Consider the following 22,920-nt stretch of genomic DNA (forward strand, 5'->3'; position numbering starts at 1 on the left):
ATCTTTTTTGTGGAAGGTCAGCCAGTCACCCTGGTCTCGGACAATGGACCTCAGTTTATTTCGCAGACCTTCCAGGATTTTTGTAGGCGTTTCAGTATTTGGCACGTTTGCTCTTCCCCATTGCCAGCACCCGTGTTGGTTTCTCAGGGGACGTTACCGCCCCTCCCCGCTGTGACTCCACCGCACTGCAATGGTTCTCAGTCTTGGCAGCCTTCAGTAGCTCCAGCACCGTCATCGCCATCGTTAGAGATGCCCCGGCGAGAGCCGGCCCCCCTCTCAGGCCCGGTTTCTCAGGAGGCTGGTTCACCTGTGGTCCCCCCATCGTCCCCTCCCGAGGTGGACCAGGATCTGGAGTTCGAAGGCTTGTCTCCCGTTCTGTCCCGGGCTCCGGTGGTGGGATGACGGGGGCCTCTTCGTGTGGGTCACTTCCAGCCGTATTCGAAGGTTCCGACTCAAGGGTTGGCAGATCCCCTCGACTCCGGCCTTCCAATGGACGTGGAGGTTATCGCTCCTGCCTGACGCTCCACCTTCCGACGCAGTGGATCACAATGCCTTCACCCCCTGAAGGAGGAGGAGTGCAGTAGCCACCAGAAAGATCGCGGGAGGCGCACATCGCCAAGGCGCGTCACGGACGGTAGTTGCTGCAAGTAGAGTCCCGTCCACCAGAGGGCACGCGAGAATTGGGCCGCGACCTCTGCCGGCGGAACAACAACAACAACAACAACTCAGGCAGCACGGGCCGTGCCCATTCAGTTCACATCGGGCATGCCTAGGAAACAGTTCCCGGTCTACGCTAAGTGAAGTGCGACGAAAAACGTGAACCGTGTTACTACAAACAGGTTGCTACAATGAAAGTTTATTTATTTGCTGTTTAATTAAACAGTGATCTAACTTAAAGTTTTTTATTGTTGTTTAATTAAACTAAGATTAAATTGTGATTTTGCTCATAGATGTTTTCCTTGGTAACATAAAAACAACTACCCTTAGATGTGTATGAAGTATGTCACGCGTCCAGCTCATATTATGAAAACTGTTTCACCCGCTCTAGAGTTAAGGACCACTGAAGCAGTTCTCACATATGGGCACAAGGAAAGTTAGCATTACTAACACATTACTAACAAGTGTATTTAATGTGATTCTGTCATGAGCAACTGAAACAAACAAAATATCCTCAAGTGATACAAAACTCAATAATCCAAAGCAATAAATAATTTTTCATTATAACTTTCTGCAAATCATGAACATTGTGAAAGTTCCATAAATAAAATTCAACATTAATGAAAAAGCTTATCAGTAACTAAAAAGAAATTTGGACTCCATGCAGACATACACAGTATACTAACCAGTGGGTGTATGTTCTCTCAACAACAGAACAAATAGCCCCATATATAATATATATGTACAACACATCTCACAGAGATGAAATTCTAGTGATTACCAAAGTTGGAAGTGGATGACCATAGTAACATACCAGGTATCACAGACTGAAGTAAGCCTAAGCTTCCAACAACAGAATTAATGTGAATACCTAAGATTAGCACATCATCACACAGGTTTGACAAAGGTACCACTCTTCAATATCTCCCATATTTTTGGCACTTGACTGCAGTAAGCACTGTTGATCATGACCTACGTCCACCACACAACATAATCTAAAATAACAACATATTGTGCATAACCGTGTAAACATGAAACAGTGAGCTTCTGTTTTTCAATGGAATGAATGTCTTTCTCGTAAAGCTCAGAAACGAGATTTTTTTGTACCAGTCATTAAGCTTTTCTTCACATAGAACCACGGTTATCTTCAGCCTTGTGCATATTGCAGATTCAAGAATTATGTTTTAATGTGTTTCCAACACAATGTAATCATCATTGTTCTGGTGGTGGGAATGCTGCCAAACCACGGGTCTCCTCTACTTCTCGAAGTAATGATGTACTGGCATATTTCTCCAACAGTTCTTGCTTCTTGCGAGCCAACAGTGCAGCTTCAACTTCCTTCTGTGAAGGAACTGGTACATGTGCAATAAATCTGGGCACCAAGGGTTCTTCCTTGTGGAGTCCTTCAGCTTCTTCATCAGACTGCAAAAATTGTAAACATGATTCACATTAAATTAAAAGCCTCCAAACAACATAGATTTCATACAAATATATGTCACACATACATCTTAAAATATTTTACTTGCGATTTCATAACAGCCTCAGATTCAGCTACAAAGAAGACATTTAAATTAACTAAAGTTTTCTGTAGCCCAAAATGGAAGTTTACAAAATGACTGGCCCAGGGAAAGTTAAGCATCTGATTTCACACTGTGTCTTTTTTTTTTTTTTTTTTTACCCTTAGACTTCAAGGTCAATACAGTTATTAGCTTAACTTTCCAAGCACTTCTTATGCCTGACTTGGAACTCTGATCTGCCTGTCTCTTTCTTCTACTCTATTCGTTTCAACTGACATTCTTCAGTATACTCAGTTGTGCTCCTTATGTAGCAGATAGTTTCCATAGTAAAAAATACATTCTTCAGTGTGGTCTACTCTGTAGCAGAAACTTCTGATACTCTGAATGCTTTGTTTGTGAATTGTCCAGCAACTGCCACAATGATTAAAACATTATTCAACTTTATTTTATTGTATTATTTTAGATTATAAATGAAACAAATTACTATTTAGACAAAACTGTCTGTGGAACACAGCTATCTTGTGTTAACTTTGATTAAAACAACAATTCAGATCGCAATAACATTTGTTACCATGGCACCCTCACAAAAGCACCTGCTTCCATTTCAGTGCCTAATTAGTCGTTAAAAATTTTTGCGTGACATTGCGCCAATTATGAGGCATACACTGTCATAGGGTAGCGATGTTGTCCCGTTTCTCCAACAATTGAAGCGTGCGCACGAATAACGCTGTATGGCACATTTTGACATTTCGTAGAATCGCGTGGAATAATGCTGTGTACGGCAGTCTGCATCGCCTGCTGTTATACTTGACATATTCACCGTCCGAGGGCAGCACTAAACAGCGACGAGACGCGCAGTTTTCGTGCCTCTGCGCGAACAATGCTGTTTGTATGTTACAAGAATGGTGAAGTGCAGCAAGGTGACACTTACCGCAAGTGGTTTGAAACGTGCAAATAATGCACAGAAAAGGAAAATTAACATTGGTAGTTGGCAGGATATTAAGAGGAAAATGCTTTGTGATGCTGGACTGGAACATAAATCACGAAAAGGAAAGGTAGTTCCGGCGAAACAGCCTCCAACACAGGTGAGTGGAATAATGTTGTATGGGTTTTGTAAAAAGGTGTATGTCTTTAGAGAAGGATATGTGTCCTGTAAAGCGGCGACGTGCCCTGTAGAGTACATGGCTCTAATGACATGTTATGTGTATCTTCTGAAAACATTACAGTAAAAGCACGTAACGTGAAAGAAATTAACTACAGTTCTGTAGTTATCATTGGCGAAAAAATAGAATACTCAGTCTGAGTAAAGCTATATTATTAAAAGAGAATGTGAAATTTGATAATCTAGTTAATATAAGGTAGTAATAGTGATTGTTTCCGTGATTCAGGATTGTGTATGCAATGCAGAAGTGTGCTCAAAAGAAGGGTGCAAGGACATAAACCTGGACGAAGAATATCATGCCTTAACATACGATGAGCAGTCCATATACTTAATAAAATCCATGGAAACAGGCGTGCCAGCCAGGCGCAAGAGAGGTAAGACAGACGATACTTCACGGAAACAAGCTAATTTCAAATACAAAGTTTACTCAAAAGAAGTGAGTCAAAAAACATTGCTTGACATATTCTCCATCACCCAGTGACGAATGCACACTCTGCAACGTAAAGTAAAAGGTGGAATAACCACTCCTAAAGACGGTAGAGGAAAACATTGCAATATGCCACATACCATATCAAATGACGACAGGGCTCTTATTCGGCAACACATATCGAGTTTCTCAATCAGATGAGCCATTACAGCTGGAATAAATCCTCAAAAGAATGTCTGCACCCCAATCTCAACCTCTGTATAATATATTGGTTGTTTACCGAAAAGTCAATAAGCAGGTCATACTATCAAAGCGTGTTTCAAACAGATTTTAATCTGCGTTTCGGAATACCTAGGTCAGATACTTGCAGACTGTGCAATTTGTTGTTTAACAAATAGAACTGCACAAGATCAAAATTGAGAGTCAGTTGCATCATTCAAGGGCAGACCAAGCATACAAAGCCCTAAAAAACGATACGAAAATGGCTAAGAGGAATAACAATATACATATTATATGTGTTGACCTACAACAGGTTTTACTTTGTCCTATATTGACTCATTCCACGGTATTCTAGCAGAGACAGCTGTCGTCATATAATTTCACAATTCATGACGTTGGTACTGGAAACATCACCGTCAATTTGCGGGATGAATCCACAGCAAGGAGAGGTTCAGCAGAAATAGTTTCCTGTCTGCTTAAATTTGTGACACAGAGTTATTATATGCTTGAAGAAGGTATGGAACGAAAACTGATTGTTTGGTCTGACCGCTGTGTCGGGCAGAACAACAACTGGAGAGTTTTAGGGCTTTATTTCTATCTGATCAGCTGCAAGTACTTTATAGAAATACATCAGAAGTTTTTATGTTCGGGTCACAGTTTCCTACCTTCTGACAGGGATTTTGCAGTCATCGAGAAAAGAAAGAAAGTGTCAAAAGTTATGGTTCCTTCAGAATGGAAGCACGTCATTGCTGAGGCCTTTGTCGATCCTCCAAAACTGACCATTCACGAGATGATGATGGAAGAAGTCAAGGACATAGGATCCATCAAGTTGCTTTTGAAGAAGCCGCCTGCTTTGAAAATTACCGATGTACTTTGGTTGAAGCTGTGTAGTGACGATCCTTGAGGTTTAAGCGTGCACCGTACCCACAATGTGCTTCCCCCATGGGAAAGACACTGTATTGTAAAGCATCTACATCTACATCCATACTCCGCAAGCCACCTGACGGTGTGTGGCGGAGGGTATCTTGAGTACCTCTATCGGTTCTCCCTACTATTCCAGTCTCGTATTGTACGTGGAAAGGAGGATTGTCGGTATGCTTCTGTGTGGGCTCTAATCTCTCTGATTTTATCCTCATGGTCTCTTCGCGAGATATACGTAGAAGGGAGCAATATACTGCTTGACTCTTCGGTGAAGGTATGTTCTCAAAACTTTAACAAAAGCCCGTACCGAGCTACTGAGCGTCTCTCCTACAGAGTCTTCCACTGGAGTTTATCTATCATCTCCGTAACGCTTTCGCGATTACTAAATGATCCTGTAACGAAGCGCGCTCCTCTCCATTGGATCTTCTCTATCTCTTCTATCAACCCTATCTGGTATGGATCCCACACTGCTGAGCAGTATTAGAGCAATGGGCGAAAAAGCGTACTGTAACCTACTTCCTTTGTTTTCGGATTGCATTTCCTTAGGATTCTTCCAATGAATCTCAATCTGGCATCTGCTTTACTAACGATCAACTTTATATGATCATTCCATTTTAAATCACTCCTAATGCGTACTCCCAGATAATTTATGGAATTAATTGCTTCCAGTTGCTGACCTGCTACATTGTAGCTAAATGATAAGGAATCCATCTTTCTATTTATTCGCAGCACATTACACTTGTCTACATTGAGATTCAATTGCCATTCCCTGCACTATGCGTCAATTCTCTGCAGATCCTCCTGCATTTCAGTACAATTTTCCAATGTTACAACCTCTCGATATACCACAGCATCATCCACAAAAAGCCTCAGTGAACTTCCGATGTCGTCCACAAGGTCATTTATGTATATTGTGAATAGCAATGGTCCTACGACACTCCCCTGCGGCACACCTGAAATCACTCTTACTTCGGAAGACTTCTCTCCATTGAGAATGACATGCTGCGTTCTGTTATCTGGGAACTCTTCAATCCAATCACACAATTGGTCTGATAGTCCATATGTTCTTACTTTGTTCATTAAACGACTGTGGGGAACTGTATCGAATGCCTTGCGGAAGTCAAGAAACACGGCATCTACCCGTGAACCCGTGTCTATGGCCCTCTGAGTCTCGTGGACGAAAAGTGCCAGCTGGGTTTCACATGACCGTCTTTTTCAAAACCCATGCTGATTCCTACAGAGTAGATTTCTAGTCTCCAGAAAAGTCATTATACTCGAACACAATACATGTTCCAAAATTCGACAACTGATCGACATTAGAGATATAGGTCTATAGCTCTGCACATCTGTTCGACGTCCCTTCTTGAAAACGGGGAAGACCTGTGCCCTTTTCCAATCCTTTGGATCGCTACGCTCTTCCAGAGACCTACGGTACACCGCTGCAAGAAGGGGGGCAATTTCCTTCGCGTACTCTGTGTAAAACCGAACTGGTATCCCATCAGGTCCAGCAGCCTTTCCTCTTTTGAGCGATTTTAATTGTTTCTCTATACCTCTGTCATCTATTTCGATATCTACTATTTTGTCATCAGTGCGACAATCTAGAGAAGGAACTACAATGCAGTCTTCCTCTGTGAAATAGCTTTCGAAAAAGACATTTAGTATTTCGGCCTTTAGTCTGTCATCCTCTATTTCAGTACCATTTTGGTCACAGAGCATCTGGACATTTTGTTTTGATCCACCTACCGCTTTGACATAAGACCAGAATTTCTTAGGATTTTCTGCCAAGTCAGTACATAGAACTTTACTTTCGAATTCATTGAACGCCTCTCGCATAGCCCTCCTCACACTACATTTTGCTTCGTGTAGTTTTTGTTTGTCTGCAAGGTTTTGGCTATGTTTATGTTTGCTGTGAAGTTCCCTTTGCTTCCGCAGCAGTTTTCTAACTCGGTTACTGCACCATGGTGGCTCTTTTCCATCTCTTACGATCTTGCTTGGCACATACTCATCTAACGCATATTGTACGATGGTTTTGAACTTTGTCCACTGATCCTCAACACTATCGGTACTTGAGACAAAACTTTTGTGTTGAGCCGTCAGGTACTCTGTAATCTGCTTTTTGTCACTTTTGCTAAACAGAAAAATCTTCCTACCTTTTTTAATATTTCTATTTACGGCTGAAATCATCGATGCAGTAACCGCTTTATGATCGCTGATTCCCTGTTCTGCGTTAACTGTTTCAAATAGTTTGGGTCTGTTTGTTACCAGAAGGTCTAATATGTTATCGCCACAAATCAGTTCTCTGTTTAACTGCTCAAGGTAGTTTTCAGATAAAGCACTTAAAAAAATTTCACTGGATTCTTTGTCCCTGCCACCAGTTATGAACGTTTGAGTCTCCCAGTCTATATCCAGCAAATTAAAATCTCCACCCAGAACTATAACATGGTGGGGAAATCTACTCGAAATATTTTCCAAATTATCCTTCAGGTGCTCAGCCACAACAGCTGCTGAGCCAGGGGGCCTATAGAGACATCCAATTACCATGTCTGAGCCTGCTTTAACCGTGACCTTCGCCCAAATTATTTCACATTTCAAATCTCCGTCAATTTCCTTCGATACTATTGAACTTTTTATTGCTATAAACATGTCTCCCCCTTCACTGTCCAGCCTGTCCCTTTGGTATACATTCCAATCTGAGTCTCAGATTTCATTACTGTTTACGTCTGGTTTCAGCCAACTTTCTGTCCCTAGTACTATATGGGCATTGTGACCATTTATTAATGAGAGAAGTTCTGGGACCTTTCTATAGACGCTCCTGCAGTTTAGTATTAGCACATTAATATTGTTATTCCCTGTTGCATTTTGCCTACTCCTACCTTGCCGCGTCTCAGGAGGCGTCTTGTCGGGCCTAGGGAGGGAATTCTCTAACCTAAAAAAACCCACATGTGCACTCCACATGTACTCCGCTACCCTTGTAGCCGCTTCCTCCATGTAGTGCACGCCTGACCTATTCAGGGGGACCCTACATTTCTCCACCCGATAGCGGAGGTCGAGAAATTTGCACCCCAGATTTCCGCAGAATCATCTGAGCCTCTGGTTTAAGCCTTCTACTTGGCTCCAAACCAGAGGACCACGATCGGTTCTGGGAACGATACTACAAATAGTTAGCTCAGATTCCACCCCGCGAACGAGGCTTTCTGCCTTCACCAATTCCGCCAACCGCCTGTATGAAATGAGGATGACCTCTGAACCCAGACGGCAGGAGTCATTGGTGCCGACATGAGCAACAATTTGCAGTCAGGTGCACCCAGTGCTCTCTATCGCCGCCGACAAGGCCTCCTCCACATCTCGGATGAGACCCCCCAGCAAGCAGACAGAGTGAACACTGGCCTACTTCCCCGACCTTTCCGCTATTTCCCTAAGGGGCTCCATCACCAGCCTAATGTTGGAGCTTCCAATAACTAATAAACCCCTCTCCCCGTGTGCCTGCTCGGACCTTGCTGAAGGATGGTGGTGGTGGTTAGTGTTTAACGTCCCGTCGACAACGAGGTCATTAGAGACGGAGCGCAAGCTCGGGTTAGGGAAGGATTGGGAAGGAAATCGGCCGTGACCTTTCAAAGGAACCATCCCGGCATTTGCCTGAAACGATGTAGGGAAATCACGGAAAACCTAAATCAGGATGGCTGGAGACGGGATTGAACCGTCGTCCTCCCGAATGCGAGTCCAGTGCCTTGCTGAAGGACCGGACACATGTCCACTCATAGGCAGAGCGGGCGATGCCAAATGGCCAGCTTCCACATTGACCCTCCGCCTCGTGCGCTGCGAACGCCACTGAACCCGCCACTCCCCTTGGGGAGAGGGTGGCCCAACCGCGCCTGGTACCCGTGAAGATGTCTCGACAGCAGGGACAGTGGGTGAAGCATGTAACACCTGGGGTGGTTGTGAACATCAAGTAAAAAATTGTCCATTAGCTTCTGAATTCCGGTTGCTCTATAACAGGACACTGAAAGTTCATAAGGAGAAGAAAAGGGATCTATTGGACATGACGAAATATATGGAATCAAAATACAGGCAGTTTTATGAAAACCTGCTGTGTGACAACTGACTATAATGTACTATATTTGAGCCTAAACTTGATAAACTAATGTTGTATTTTTTTTTAAGATCAAGCAATTCAGTTTACAATAAATATTATTTAGTATCTTGATTTAAATCTCTTACTTACTATTTTGGGATTCTAGATACCTTATAATTACAGCAGAGCACTGGCTGATCTGGAATAATGCTGTATATGCATTGCCATACAGCGTTATTCCATTTTAAAACTTACTTATTTTCGAAAAATCTGTGCTTAGCGCAATTTTAAAAACCAGAAATTTGTATTTTCCACAGTCTGTATGCACAAACAATACATATCTGCTATTACGTTATTATATCGTATTAATTTTCTGGAACTAACAGTTTTTGTCAATTTCCCAACAACTGCAAAATGTGCCATACAGCATTATTCGTGCGCACGCTTCAATTATTGAGTCGTCTGCACAAACCTCTTCAAAGATATCAACCTCTATCGATACCTTGATCGTAGTCAGCATTCTCATGTGTACTTCTTTGATTTCTTAGCTGCCACTTTGGCCGCTATGTTACTATGATAACGGCGTCCATTTCAGTTCAAACTTCAATTTTTTTTTTCATGGCAGTCATCTTGGCTTTATGTTGCCTAGACAACGGTGTCATTTTCAATTCTTAACAGAGGACGCTGCCTAATAAATATATGATGATGTGTGTATATTTTAATGGTTTTATCTTTAATGTAATTTTACCTGCTATTATATCTTTATGTAATACCTGTATGTGCATATAATTACTACTCTCTAGTTTAGTTGTTTAACAACAAAACATTAATAATAACAATGTGTTTGCCCCTAGATGACACTGCTTCTTCTCTTGTTCCATAAGTTACTGTATTTTATTTTAACATAAATGACCACTTGCCTGATAGTTTACAATGTTTTAACTTCTTATGTACTCATATTTGGTCAACAAGAAGTTACTTTGCAAATTTCATACAGCAGCTACATTTCAGTTCTTGTGAAGCATTTGCCATTGGCTGCTGCTGACACACTTCATAGTCGGCATGGGAATTGCACACTATTTAACCCTTGGCTCCACAGCCATTAGTGAACAGTGTATGATCATGGTATCATGTGGAGAACCGAGGAGCTGTCACTACTAGCCATAGAGGTAAATGATGTAGCATTTCTCCATTAATGTCAAATGTACAACATTATTGCGATCTCGACAGTTGTTTTCATCAAATTACAATATAGATCCAATATGATGGTTTTACTGTTTTCACCTGCTGCTGCATTAAAATGAGTGCTGGATGAGAACACAAGGAGATGTATTTTTGCCTTTATAAGCAATGTTTGTCTAATAAGTCGTCATGGCATGTCTCGTGGTGTGGCTTAAAACATATTCTATTTCTCACTTTCTCCTACTCTTCTCAAATGTTTTCACATTCCTTGCTGTATTTGGTCCACTGGGGAATGGATATGGTGGTGGATGGCTTGGTTATAGCTTTGAGGACATACTTAGTTGGCATGGCTGGTGGAAGTGTTGCCTACTAAGTTTGTGTGTTTCCTGACACTGTCTAATCCTGACAAAATTACTTAATGTTGTAAATGTTCAAGAGGGAAAATGGATCACAGAACTGTGAGGATTGTAATTATTAAACATAAGCATCCAATTAATTAGAGGTAGGCACAGAGTATTACAAATTTTCAGTCATAATTCCTAAACATGAAAGAGAAACATGGTGCAAGTAGCTTATGACAAAAACAATAATTTGGAACCTTCAAGAATCAGGGAGGTGAAGCCCTGGGTCGGGGCAAGAAACACTAAAATGGCTTGTTTGACAATGGCATAGACTGCGCAAGATAGAGATGTGAGTTTGAGTCTCAATTTGACACACAATCACAGTAATTCAGTGTATTGGATGATGTTCCTACTATCTCTAGAAAACTGATGGCGACCAACAAAAAGTTTCAAAAAGAAAACAATTTTTGATTGAATTTATATTATCAACTACAAATGTGGGGCTATTAATAGCCACTATGGTCTGCTTTTCATTATATAACCCATGCTGTTCTTGACAATTAACCAAGAATATTTGTAGGTCAAGCATATTTGCTCTGTATACCACAACACACTCACCCTACTACTTCTGTGTCCTCACAATTATTATGCTATGCAACTGTATCAATAGAGGGGATATTTTAAACATGTCCCAAATAAGAAAGAAAATTCCACTGAGAAAGGCAAACAAAGGCACAGAAGGAGGGTGTAAGGAACTGTTACTTCTGCATGGTAACTATAGAAGGTGCAGGGGAAATACACACAGGTTGAATGAGAATTAACTGAAAATATCGGCCCAAAATTACATACTGGGGAATTCCCCCCCTCCCTCTTTTTAAACCAGCTATTACAGCTCCCTGCAGTACCATGGAAGTTATCCTCTGATGTCTTAACATGTTCTATCATCCTGTTGTTTCTTCTTGTCAGTGTTTTCAACATGTTCCTACAGTCACCAATTCTGCAGGAAACTTCCTCATTCTTACCTTATCAGTCCACATAATTTTTAACAATCTTCTGTAGCATCACATCTCAAATGCTTCGACTCTCTTCTGTTCCTATTTTTCCAAAGTCCATGATTCATTACCATACAATGCTGTGCTCCAAATGTGCATTCTCAAAAATTTCTTATTCACATTAAGGTCTATGTTTGATATTAATAGAATCCTTTTGCCCAGGAATGTTCTCCTTCCATTATCCATCATGGTTTACTTTGCTTCCAAGGTAACAGATCTACTTAACCTCATACATTTTGTGGTCACCAATTTCTGCTGGTTCTCATTATTTTTGTATTTTCTTGGTTTACTCTCAATCCATATCCTATACGCACTGGACTGTTCATTCCAGTCAATACATCTTCACTGTGGATAGTAATGTTGTCAGTGAATCACATCATTCAAATCCTTTCATGCCAAATTTTAATTTCAATCTTGAACTTATCTTTTAGTTCTGTCATTGCCTGGTTGATGTATAGATTGAACAAGAGGGGTGAAAAACTTCATTCCTGTCTTAAACCCTTTTTAATCTGAGCCCTTCTTTTTGGTGTTCCAATTTTATTGTTCCATCTTGGCTGTTGTACATATTATATACTGACCATCTCCCTATAGCTTATTCCTATTTTTCTCCGAATTTTAAATGTCTTGCACCATTCTACACTGTCAAACATTTTTCCCATATCAACAAGTCCTATGAACATGTCCTGATTTTTCTTATCTTGCTTGTGTCATCAAGCAACTTAGGTGTATAAAATGTGTTAAACTAATACTGCAATAGTTATCACACTTATCTGTTCTTGCCACATTCACAACCGCGTGGATAATATTTTTCCAAAGCTCAGATGACATGTCGCTGAACTCATAGATTCTACTCACTAACTTAAGTCGTTTGGTTGCCACTTTCCCCAATGATTTCAGAAATTTCTGTGGAATATTATTGATCCCTTCTGCGTTATTTCATCTCAAATCTTCCAAAGCTCTTTTAAATTCTGACACTAGTCTGGATCCCCTATCTTTTTTATATTAACTCGTTTCTTTTTCTATCACGTCACCAGACACTTCCTTCCCCTCACAGAGGCCTTCAATATGTACTCTTGCTACCTATCCGTTCTCTATTCTGCATTTAAGACTGGAGCTCCCAGAGCACTCTTAATGTTGCTGCCTTTGCCTTTAATTTTACCGAGGGTTGTTTTTACTTTTCTATGTGCTAAGTCAGTTCTTTTAATGATAATTTCTTTTTCAATTTCTTCACACTTTTTCTGTAGGTATTTCTCCTCTCTCTCTTTCTCTCTCTCTATTAATTTCATTACAAAGTGATTTATACTGCTGTATTCCATGAACATTTTTATACCTCCTTCTTTTGTCAATCAACTGATATCTTTCTTCTCAAACTATGGAAAATCCAGGACGGAATGTAACAATATGATGAAAAGGGAAGTTGCTACTCACCATATAGTGGAGATGCTGAGTCGCAGATAAGCACAAGTAATAGAAGGTCGCAAATAAGCTTTCGGCCAGTAAGCCTTTGTCAAAAATAGACAGACGGACAGACGGGCAGACGCGCGCACGCCCCCCCCCCCCCCACACACTTCTTCTGTTAGCCAAGGTTTCTTCACAGTTACCTTCCTTGTACTTGTGTGTCTGTCCAACATTTGTGATTGCTCTTTTTAGAGATGTCCACTCCTCTTCAACTGAGCTGCCTACTGTGGTATTCCTTGTTGCAGTATCCACATTCTTAAAGAATTCTGAGCACATCACTCCTCAGTACTTCAGCATCCCACTTTCTTCCACACTGACTTAATTGTAGTTATGAATACACTTGTTCATCATTATGCCATAGCTGCTCCCAATACCTTGCCCAACATCTGCTTTACATTCAGTGGCCCTGGAAGGCTGTGTGTTTGCACTGGTAGCTCCTTTATTCTTGCATTACACACATGTAAACTGTCTCTTGCACAAATCATTTCATGTAAACGAAACGTCGTGAGGCGAGGGCCTCCTGATGGGTAGACCTGATCGCCTGGTGCAAGTCTTTTGAGGTGACACCACTTCGGCGACTTGTACACCGATGAGGGTGAAATGATGATGAAGATGACACAAACACTCTGTCCCTGAGTCGAGAAAATGCTCAACCCAGCCGGGAATCGAATCCAGGCCCTCCAGCAAATCATTTAGTTTCAAAATGCTCTTGGACCTTAATTTCAGTTAGTTCTTGTATCCCGTTTGACTCCAGCCTCTTCCAGTGCTCTACTTGTGAAACCCATGTCCCACCTTGCTCCCTCCCTCCCACTGCCAGTCGACACTTGCTTTAGACTTCTTCCTGTGCCCCTCATTTATAATGCTGTCTGGGCTTGTACATCTCATTTTCCCGCAAGGAGCCTTTAAACCCCTCAGTAATTTTCCTATACCTAGTCACTTTTCTTCTGTACAAATTTAATACTGCACTTGCAACAGTTATTTCTGCTTACAAGTTCCTATCACTCCAGTTGAACATTCCCAGTCAGCCACATCATCATGACAGAATTTGTTCATTTTTAACAAGGAAAAAGAGATAAGATAGCTGAGCTACAATAATCAACATCTTGTTTACGTACCAACTGCACGATCCTTCTTTGTATAATCAGTTATAATCTTTATTTGTATTGCTATTTAAAGAAGAACTGAACTATCAAGAAACTGTAAATTCTTACCTCCACATCTGGATGAACAGCATATATGTCCTCTTCTTCCTCTTGTCCTTTTGCATCATCTCCTTGGTCCTCAAGAGAGTGTTCTTTTCTAAATTTCCATTCTGCTACTACCCTCAGAATAGCTGTAAAATAAAAAGTTGCACAGTGACAGTAAATATAATAAGTAATTAAATGTGTGCAGAAGTAATCATTGTGAAGAAACAGCAGTAGGTTTGTGCATAAATAGACTATTAGTTTACAGAAACACAATGACAGAGACTACTTCAACTGGTAAGACAAAGGAAAATATGGGAGGAAATAAGACTAATGTAACCTCTAAAACTCTACCATCTGGTGAGCAAGATTTATGAGACAGGCGAAATACCCTCAGACTTCAAGAAGAATATAATGATTCCAATCCCAAAGAAAGCAGGTGTTGACAGATGTGAAAATTACCGAACTATCAGTTTAATAAGTCACAGCTGCAAAATACTGACACGAATTCATTACAGACGAATGGAAAAACTGATAGAAGCCGACTTCGGGGAAGATCAGTTTGGATTCCGTAGAAATGTTGGAACACGTGAGGCAATACTGACCCTATGACTTATCTTAGAAGAAAGATTAAGGAAAGGTAATCCTACGTTTCTAGCATTTGTAGACTTAGAGAAAGCTTTTTACAATGTTGAATGGAATACTCTCTTTCAAATTCTGAAGGTGGCAGGGGTAAAATACAGGGAGCGAAAGGCTATTTACAATTTGTACAGAAACCAGATAGCAGTTATTAGAGTCGAGGGATATGAAAGACAAGCAGTGGTTGGGAAGGGAGTGAGACAGGGTTGTAGCCTCTCCCCGATGTTATTCAATCTGTATATTGAGCAAGCAATAAAGGAAACAAAAGAAAAGTTCGGAGCAGGTATTAAAATCCATGGAGAAGAAATAAAAACTATGAGGTTCGCCGATGACATTGTAATTCTGTCAGAGACAGCAAAGGACTTGGAAGAGCAGTTGAGCGGAATGGACAGTGTCCTGAAAGTAGGATATAAAATGAACATCAACAAAAGCAAAACAAGGATAATGGAATGTAGTCGAATTAAGTTGGGTGATGCTGAGGGAATTAGATTAGGAAATGAGACACTTAAAAGTAGTAAAGGAGTTTTGCTATTTGGGGAGCAAAATAACTGATGATGGTCGAAGTAGAGAGGATATAAAATGTAGACTGGCAATGGCAAGGAAAGCGCTTCTGAAGAAGAGAAATTTGTTAACATCGAGTATAGATTTAAGTATCAGGAAGTCGTTTCTGAAAGTATTTGTATGGAGTGTAGCCATGTATGGAAGTGAAACATGGACGATAAATAGTTTAGACAAAAAGAGAATAGCAGCTTTCGAAATGTGGTGCTACAGAAGAATGCTGAAGATTAGATGGGTAGATCACATAACTAATGAGGAGGTATTGAATAGAATTGGGGAGAAGAGGAGCTTGTGGCACAACTTGACTAGAAGAAGGGATCGGTTGGTAGGACATGTTCTGAGGCATGTAGGGATCACCAATTTAGTATTGGAGGGCAGCATGGAGGGTAAAAATCGTAGAGGGAGACCAAGAGATGAATACACTAAGCAGATTCAGAAGGATGTAGGCTGCAGTAGGTACTGGGAGATGAAGAAGCTTGTACAGGATAGAGTAGCATGGAGAGCTGCATCAAACCAGTCTCAGGACTGAAGACCACAACAACAACAACAACAACTTCTAATTCCGAAAGCTCTGTGTGTGTGTGTGTGTGTGTCCTAGTGCTGCTTTGTAAGTACTTTTTTTGTTACATATATGTAACTGAATTTTCATTTGTGATAATTTTCTCTTCATATAATAGATAAGCTACGCAGTGAGACTGTACATACATTCAGATTTAAGTTTTTCACACTACGGGTACGTGAACATAAATTAGAAGTTATATACGTACTGCTAGGTTACCCTACCAAGTACGCCGTATCATTGCTGCATGCAAGCCCTTGACATGTGCCTCCTCACCCCCTCCCAAAAAAGGAGGCAACATAGAGCACAAGTAGTTTGAGTAGAAAAAGATGGGACACAAAAATTCACCATGATGTTTTCAAATGAAACACCCATGTATTCATTTGAAATAATTTAGGAAAACCATAGAAAAACTAAAGCAGATGGCTGGGTGGTGATTAGAACCTCACTCCTCTGGAAAGAGAGTCCAATGTCTTAACTGCTGTGTGTCTCTTCCCTTGGTGCTGCCAAGAAAAGCTGTAGCATTCATTTATTGTCATGATCAGAATTAAGATTGTAGTGTCTGTTTAAGCATGTCATCAACTAAGAAGCTAGATGGAATCGAATTGCCTGTACAAATTAATTTTTAAACAGACTACTAGGTACAAACTTCCAATCTACAACCATGTGTTGCAGTATCCTACTAAGAGCACCTTGTTTAATTACGACTGAGATTACTTGATCATTCTATTTCATATCTCTATAAATTGTTTCAACACATGACTTTGTTTTTACTGTTTTACACTGTCAATCCTCTTTCTTTCTTGATGTCTGTCTCAATATTCATGCATCTTTTTCCAGACAGAATTTCATTATAGATAACTGATTCATCTAAAAAAAGGTAGGGGGTTGCTATTAACATTGTCTACCAGATGGTTAACATACAACATGAACAGTAATCATTAACTTATAACATGAAGAATAAGGGTTCCAATACACTTCTTTGGAACATGTCTGAAGATACTTCTACATCTGTCAATAATTCTACATCAAGGATAACATGCTGTACCTAACCCAGAACCATTCAGGAGTAAGCTATGGAGCAAGTCCTCTGTCTTCAGAGGAATGACCATTGTTAGATTAGGCATCGCCTTAGACATGAGTGTATATACTTATCGTGCAGTGTTTGAAGTGGGGAACAGGTCTTTTTAACACTTGAAAACTATTATAATGGCTGCATTAGGTCAGGAACACCTATATCAATTTACAACAGATTAGTGCAGGATACCTATATGTTTATGGCATGTGATGGTGTCTTGAGGTGCTTAGTGTGCTTAAAAGTTCTGAACAAAATGAAAAAAATTCGAGTTGTAACAACACTACAATACCTTCCTTGCAGAAGGGGGCAGAGAGAGAGAGAGAGAGAGAGAGAGAGAGAGCACTGTTAAGTGATGTGACTGAAGATCATGTGGGATCAGAGAAATAAATGTTTAAATAATTTTCTTAATGAAAATACATTATGTTTTGAAGCAAACACTTAACAAATGCGTCTGCCATTCTAGCAAATTATCATACTGAATAGCAAATTACCATACTGCTTTTCAGATTGCAAAAGCATTGTGCAGTAACACTGAATGAGAGTTTATAAATATATATTTAGGTATTTACAGCGGAGCATATAGCTCCTAAGAGACTTGAAAAGTTGCACTTTCATGAGAGATGCCATAAATCATTACCTATTGCACATGAGATTGTTGCAATTGTGTGCTAAGAGTGTGAACATATGGTGTGATGAGCGTAGTGACTGGTACAACAATTTTCATTTGCAGTCATATTCCCAAACATCGTCAATTCAAAGCCTTTTTGGGAAGACATGGGATGCAGTTATGGTGATGTTCCATAGCACTGTGAAATATACTGGCTGAGTTGAAGTTAAGATATGAGAGATTTTTTTAACCTTTGGGTGAAATAGGTATAGTTACATACATTAGTGGTGAGGCTGTTGCAGAATTGAAAAATCAACAGTGGGTATCACAGTTGGCCTTCCTCTGGGACGTTACATACCATATGACTGTTTTGAATTTAGCATTGCAGTATAAAAACATGCCAATTTCAGAGATACATAACTGCATTCAGGGATTAAAGATGAAACTCTGTTGAACAGACAGAGAGGAAAAGGAAACACTGTTCATTTCTCCAAGGTGTCATCTTTAATTACGGAACACAGAAGAATTTTGTATGGTATCAAAATAAACTCATTGTTCTTCTCCAAAAATTTGAGATTAATTTTCAGGACTGAAAAGTTTAAGGTCTTTTCACTTCCCTTTTCAGTTGATGCTGACAATGTGGAATCTGAGCTACAGTGGAAGTCTCTCTTAAAGTTTTGTAAGAAATTTCTTGAATATAAATTCCAGTACTCCAAGTTGGAGCATGGCGACAATCTACCAACACATTGCGGAAAAACAATTACTGGTACGAATGTCACACAAGGGCCTAGGATACAACTGAGCCCTATAAATTGACTTAAATGAAAACCTGGACTACGAAATGAAGTATAACCAGGAGCCTGGAACATCAGAAGCCTGTAACAGCCTGGAGCAACAAAATGTATTGTATGGGAAGTGGATAAGTGTGGAACAGATTTGATGGCTCTCAAGAAAGAAGCTGCACAGGAACTGTGTCTATAGAAATGGAAAACACTATGTCGGTTCCATGGAGCCTCAGAAGCAAACCATTGAATAGATATTGGTTTAATGGTAAAGAAATCACTGTGTATCAGTCTTGTAGATTTTAAATCAGTCAACCCCAGAATCTTACTTGTACCAGCAGACACCAAGAAACATGAAGTCACATGTATAAGTTTTGATGAATGCCCCCATCGAAGAGAGTGATGATGGTATGAAATGATAATTAAATCACACCCTAGCTGCAAACAAGTGTTGATATACATCATTGGGGACATGTTGAAAATGTGTGCCCCGACAGGGACTCGAACCTGGGATCTCCTGGATCCCGGGTTCGAGCCCCGGTTGGGGTGCACATTTTCAACATGTCCCCAATGATGTGTATCAATGCCTGTTTGCAGCTAGGGTGTCGATTTAATTATCATTTCATTCTAGAGAAGCTGCACGGTCATCAATGGTATCTGTTCTTTCGGGAGCAGATACTACCTTCATATATAATGAAGATAGTATTGTGCACAGAACAAGACACAATGTACCAAGTGAACACTACAAAATCATCTTGAGAGATTGTAATGCAAAAATAGGGAAGAAAGGTAACCTTCGAGGTGACTTTTGTAAATTACAGCTTACATGACAAGAGCAACGATAACAGCATTAAGTAGGCTAATTTTGTGACTGCACAAGACATGTTCATAACTAGTATTGAATTTTACACAGGAAGATGATATATACCAGTAAAGGGTCTTGGGTATTTCTGGATGGGACGACAGTGAACCAAACTGACCACGTATTTGTAGATATAAGAATACAGAAGTGGATACAAAATGTCAAGATGGCAAGTGATGCTGGAGGTGTATCAGGCTACTTTCTTGTCAGGGGAGTGATGATGGGAATGTGGAGCACCAGAAAGGGCAAAGGAATGCAAAAAGTCACTTGATACACTGAGGAAAGCATTAGCAAAAAGAGACTCTTTCAAGATCGAGCTGATCAACCATTTTGAAGTACTGGAGAATAAAGAGGACAGAAATACTAAGATAGATCAGAACTTGAAGGTAATTGCAGATGCAATTAAAGAAACATTCCAAGACAAGAAGTAATTCCAAAATGAGTTGAGGGAAAATGAGTGTGGTTTGACAAGCAATGTGAGGAAGCTATCCAACAAGAGACAATGGACTAAATTACTATAGGTGCAGAGTAATATGCAGGAAGAAAGAAAATCAAAATTGGAAGAAATACAATGCCAAACATGGGCCACACTACGGAAAGCAAAAAGAAGATATATATGAAGCATCATGGCAGAAGCTCACCAAGACTTCCTTGGAAATGTATACCAAGAAGTAAAAAAGTGAAGAGGTTAAAAGGAGGATCAAATCACCAACACAAATTCATTAAAAGACACCAGTGGATGGGTGCTAATGGAAGATCAAATGATTCCGAAAAGATGTATGGAATACCTTAGGGATTAAATTGTGAAGAATCAAGACAATTACTTGAGTTTAATGACCCAGTAACAGTGGATCGAGAATATTCCACACCCACTAACAAGGAACTCAGAAAATGGATTAGAAACCTCAAGAATGGCAAGAGTCCAGGATGGGCTGGAATCCCTTCTGAACTTCTCAAGGCTGGAGATGAAGCCTTCTGCTGTAAAACTCACAACCTAATTTAGTTAATCTACACAAAACAGGCAGCACCACAGGAATGAAAGGTAACTGTGCTTTGCCCTGTATATAAAAAGAGAGATAAATCAGTTTGTGATAACTGTAGGGGCACAGAACTACTGAATAGCTGCTACAAGGTCTTTTGCAACTGTCTACTAGAACAAATCATATCAACAGACATAGAATGGAGAGCACAAGGTGGTTTCCAAACAGGACAATAAACCATGCAACCACCGACCAGATTTTTGTCTTAAAAGGAATTAAACCCATGACAGAATTTGGTATATCAAAGAAAGTAGTCAAACTTGTAGATATATGCTTCAATGGCACGAAATCTAACGTTAATGTAGGCAATAAAATAACAAAAGTTTTCAAGTGGATAAAGGATTAAGACACGGAGATTGCTTATCAACTGCCCTTTTCAATCTGTCACTCCAAAAGGTAATGCAGGTGTTCAAAAAAGATAACTTCCAGTGTGTTCAAATCGGCAACAAAAATGTCACCTTTCTGGTCTACACAGATGGTATTGTCCTAACAGCATGCACAAAAGAAAATTGAAAGAAAGCATTCAGACCATTGAATTAGCAGTATTTGCACTACAAGTTAGAAATGAAAAAAGTAGACGAGTACACAACCATAGGAAGAAAGCTGCAAACTCCTAAGATCCCACAGTGAACTGTACAAGGTAAATAATTCAAATATCTTGAATTGATTTTTACTAAAGCAACATCAAATGAAGTACAGATTAAGGCAAGACTGCTGGCGGAGGAATATGCTATTACCCGGTACACCTGGTATTAAAATGTAGAAACATATCACAACTACAACTAAGACTACACAACATATTAATAATGCTAACAGTACTATATGGTTATCAAGCCTGAAGCACACAAAAAACTAGACTGCTTACATTTGAGAGAGCAGTCCTCAGGAAATAGGGGCTCAACTATAGCAGAATGGAGAAGGCACTACAATACAGAATTAGAAGAACTATACAAGGAACTTAACATCATCACTGGAGTGATGAAAAGCAAAAGACTTCAACAGGTTGGACATATAATAAGAATGGAAGAAAGAAGATGGCCTAAAACTGCAATGGCTTTGACTCCACCAGACAGCAACCAGTGGGAAGACCTAGGAAGAGTTGCATGGATAGTGTCAGACAATACTTGCTGCAGCTGGGGTAACTGGAGACAAATGGCAGAAGACAGAAGCAGATGGAGAACCTTAGCTGTGACACTGAACAGTCATAGCATAAAATAAAGTACGATAAATTTATAAATTTCTATGACTTGACAAGTTAGCAGGTATGATTATGTCAATGTTAGGATCTACATACTAGGTGTGGTCAAAGAGTAACGGGAATCTTTTAATTTTGCAGGCTTTATAAATCCTAATTTCAAATTGTATCTTGTTGGTATATACATTCATGATGTATGTTTGAATTCTCAGCTGTTTTGATTTAGTTTATTGTTGATAGTTGAAAAGATTTTACCTATATTCAAGTGCTCAGCAAATGCTGACTTTCGAAAAACATGGTTCAAAGAATTTGTGTTAAATTTTCCTTGAAAAATGTAAAAAAGTGCTGTTCTGTATTCAAAAAGTTGACTGATTTTTGGCAAATCTACTATGAGTAAGAAAAGAGTTTACGAATGGTATAAAGGTTTCACAGTAGATTGAGAAACACTAAAGACTATGACTGCCCTGGATGCCTTAGTACATCAATTACGGATGACAATGTGGAGGAAATAAAGAAAATGGTTCTGAAAAATTGCCAAACCACCATCAGAGAGGTTGCAGATGATATTGGCATATGCTTTGGCCCATGCCAAGCAATTTTTTCGGATGTTTTGGGCATGACACATGTAGCAGCGAAGTTTTTCCCAAACTGTTGAATTTTGACCAAAAACGGTATCATGTAGACATTGCTCAGGAATTGCTAAATAAAGTCAACAACGATCGAGAACATCTACAGAAGATTATAACACTTGACAGAACATGGATATGACATTGAAACTGAGGCCCAATCATCCCAATCGAAACTGCCTGAAGAGCCAAGACCGAAAATATTCAACAAGCCTGATCACATGTGAAGGTTCTTCTCACTGTTTTCTTTAATTAAAATGGGACAGTGCATCATGAGTTCCTGTCTTATGGCCACACGATCAATAAGGAATACTACTTGAGAGTTATGCACCATTTGTATAAAGTAATCTGAAGGAAATGGGCAGAATTGTGGCGAAACCACTTGTGGAAATTGCATCATTATAACGCTCCTGCTCACATCTGTATGCCTGTTCATAGTTTTTTTTTTTTTTTGGCATAAAACAAAACTGTTACATTACTTCAGCCACCATAATCGCTGTACATGGCCCTCTGAAACTTCTTTCTATTTCCGAGGTTGAAACGAACCATGCATGAAAGGATGTCATTTTGGCAGCACTGATAAGATAAAAACAGAATCACAGAAGGACCTGAACACCACAACCAAAAGTGAGTTTCAGAAGAACTCTCAAGATTGGAAAAGCACTTAGCAAAAGTGTACTGTATCTGAGGGGGATTACTTTGAAGGGGACAAAGTTGATAAATAAATAAAGAGTTTTTTAAGAAAAGCATTAGCAGTTCTTTGAAACTGGTAAAAGACATTG

The 22,920-nt window shown here is 39.9% G+C and overlaps 1 protein-coding gene across 2 annotated transcripts in view; it reads right to left on the reverse strand.

The window, feature by feature from the left end:
• Positions 1 to 1,194: 1,194 nt before the first annotated feature.
• The window catches only part of LOC126203434 (pre-mRNA-splicing factor ISY1 homolog), an 82,264-nt gene continuing 60,538 nt past the window's right edge, over positions 1,195 to 22,920 (reverse strand). For both annotated transcript variants that reach the window (XM_049937754.1, XM_049937753.1), the window contains 2 exons: positions 14,220 to 14,341; positions 1,195 to 2,079 (listed from right to left, as the gene is read on the reverse strand). In XM_049937754.1, the coding sequence (XP_049793711.1) occupies positions 1,870 to 2,079; positions 14,220 to 14,341 (332 nt within the window). In that variant the 3' untranslated portion in view covers positions 1,195 to 1,869. The remainder of the gene's footprint in view (positions 2,080 to 14,219; positions 14,342 to 22,920) is intronic.

This window comes from Schistocerca nitens, chromosome 9 (genome assembly GCF_023898315.1).
Source record: "Schistocerca nitens isolate TAMUIC-IGC-003100 chromosome 9, iqSchNite1.1, whole genome shotgun sequence".
Taxonomy (NCBI): domain Eukaryota; kingdom Metazoa; phylum Arthropoda; class Insecta; order Orthoptera; family Acrididae; genus Schistocerca; species Schistocerca nitens.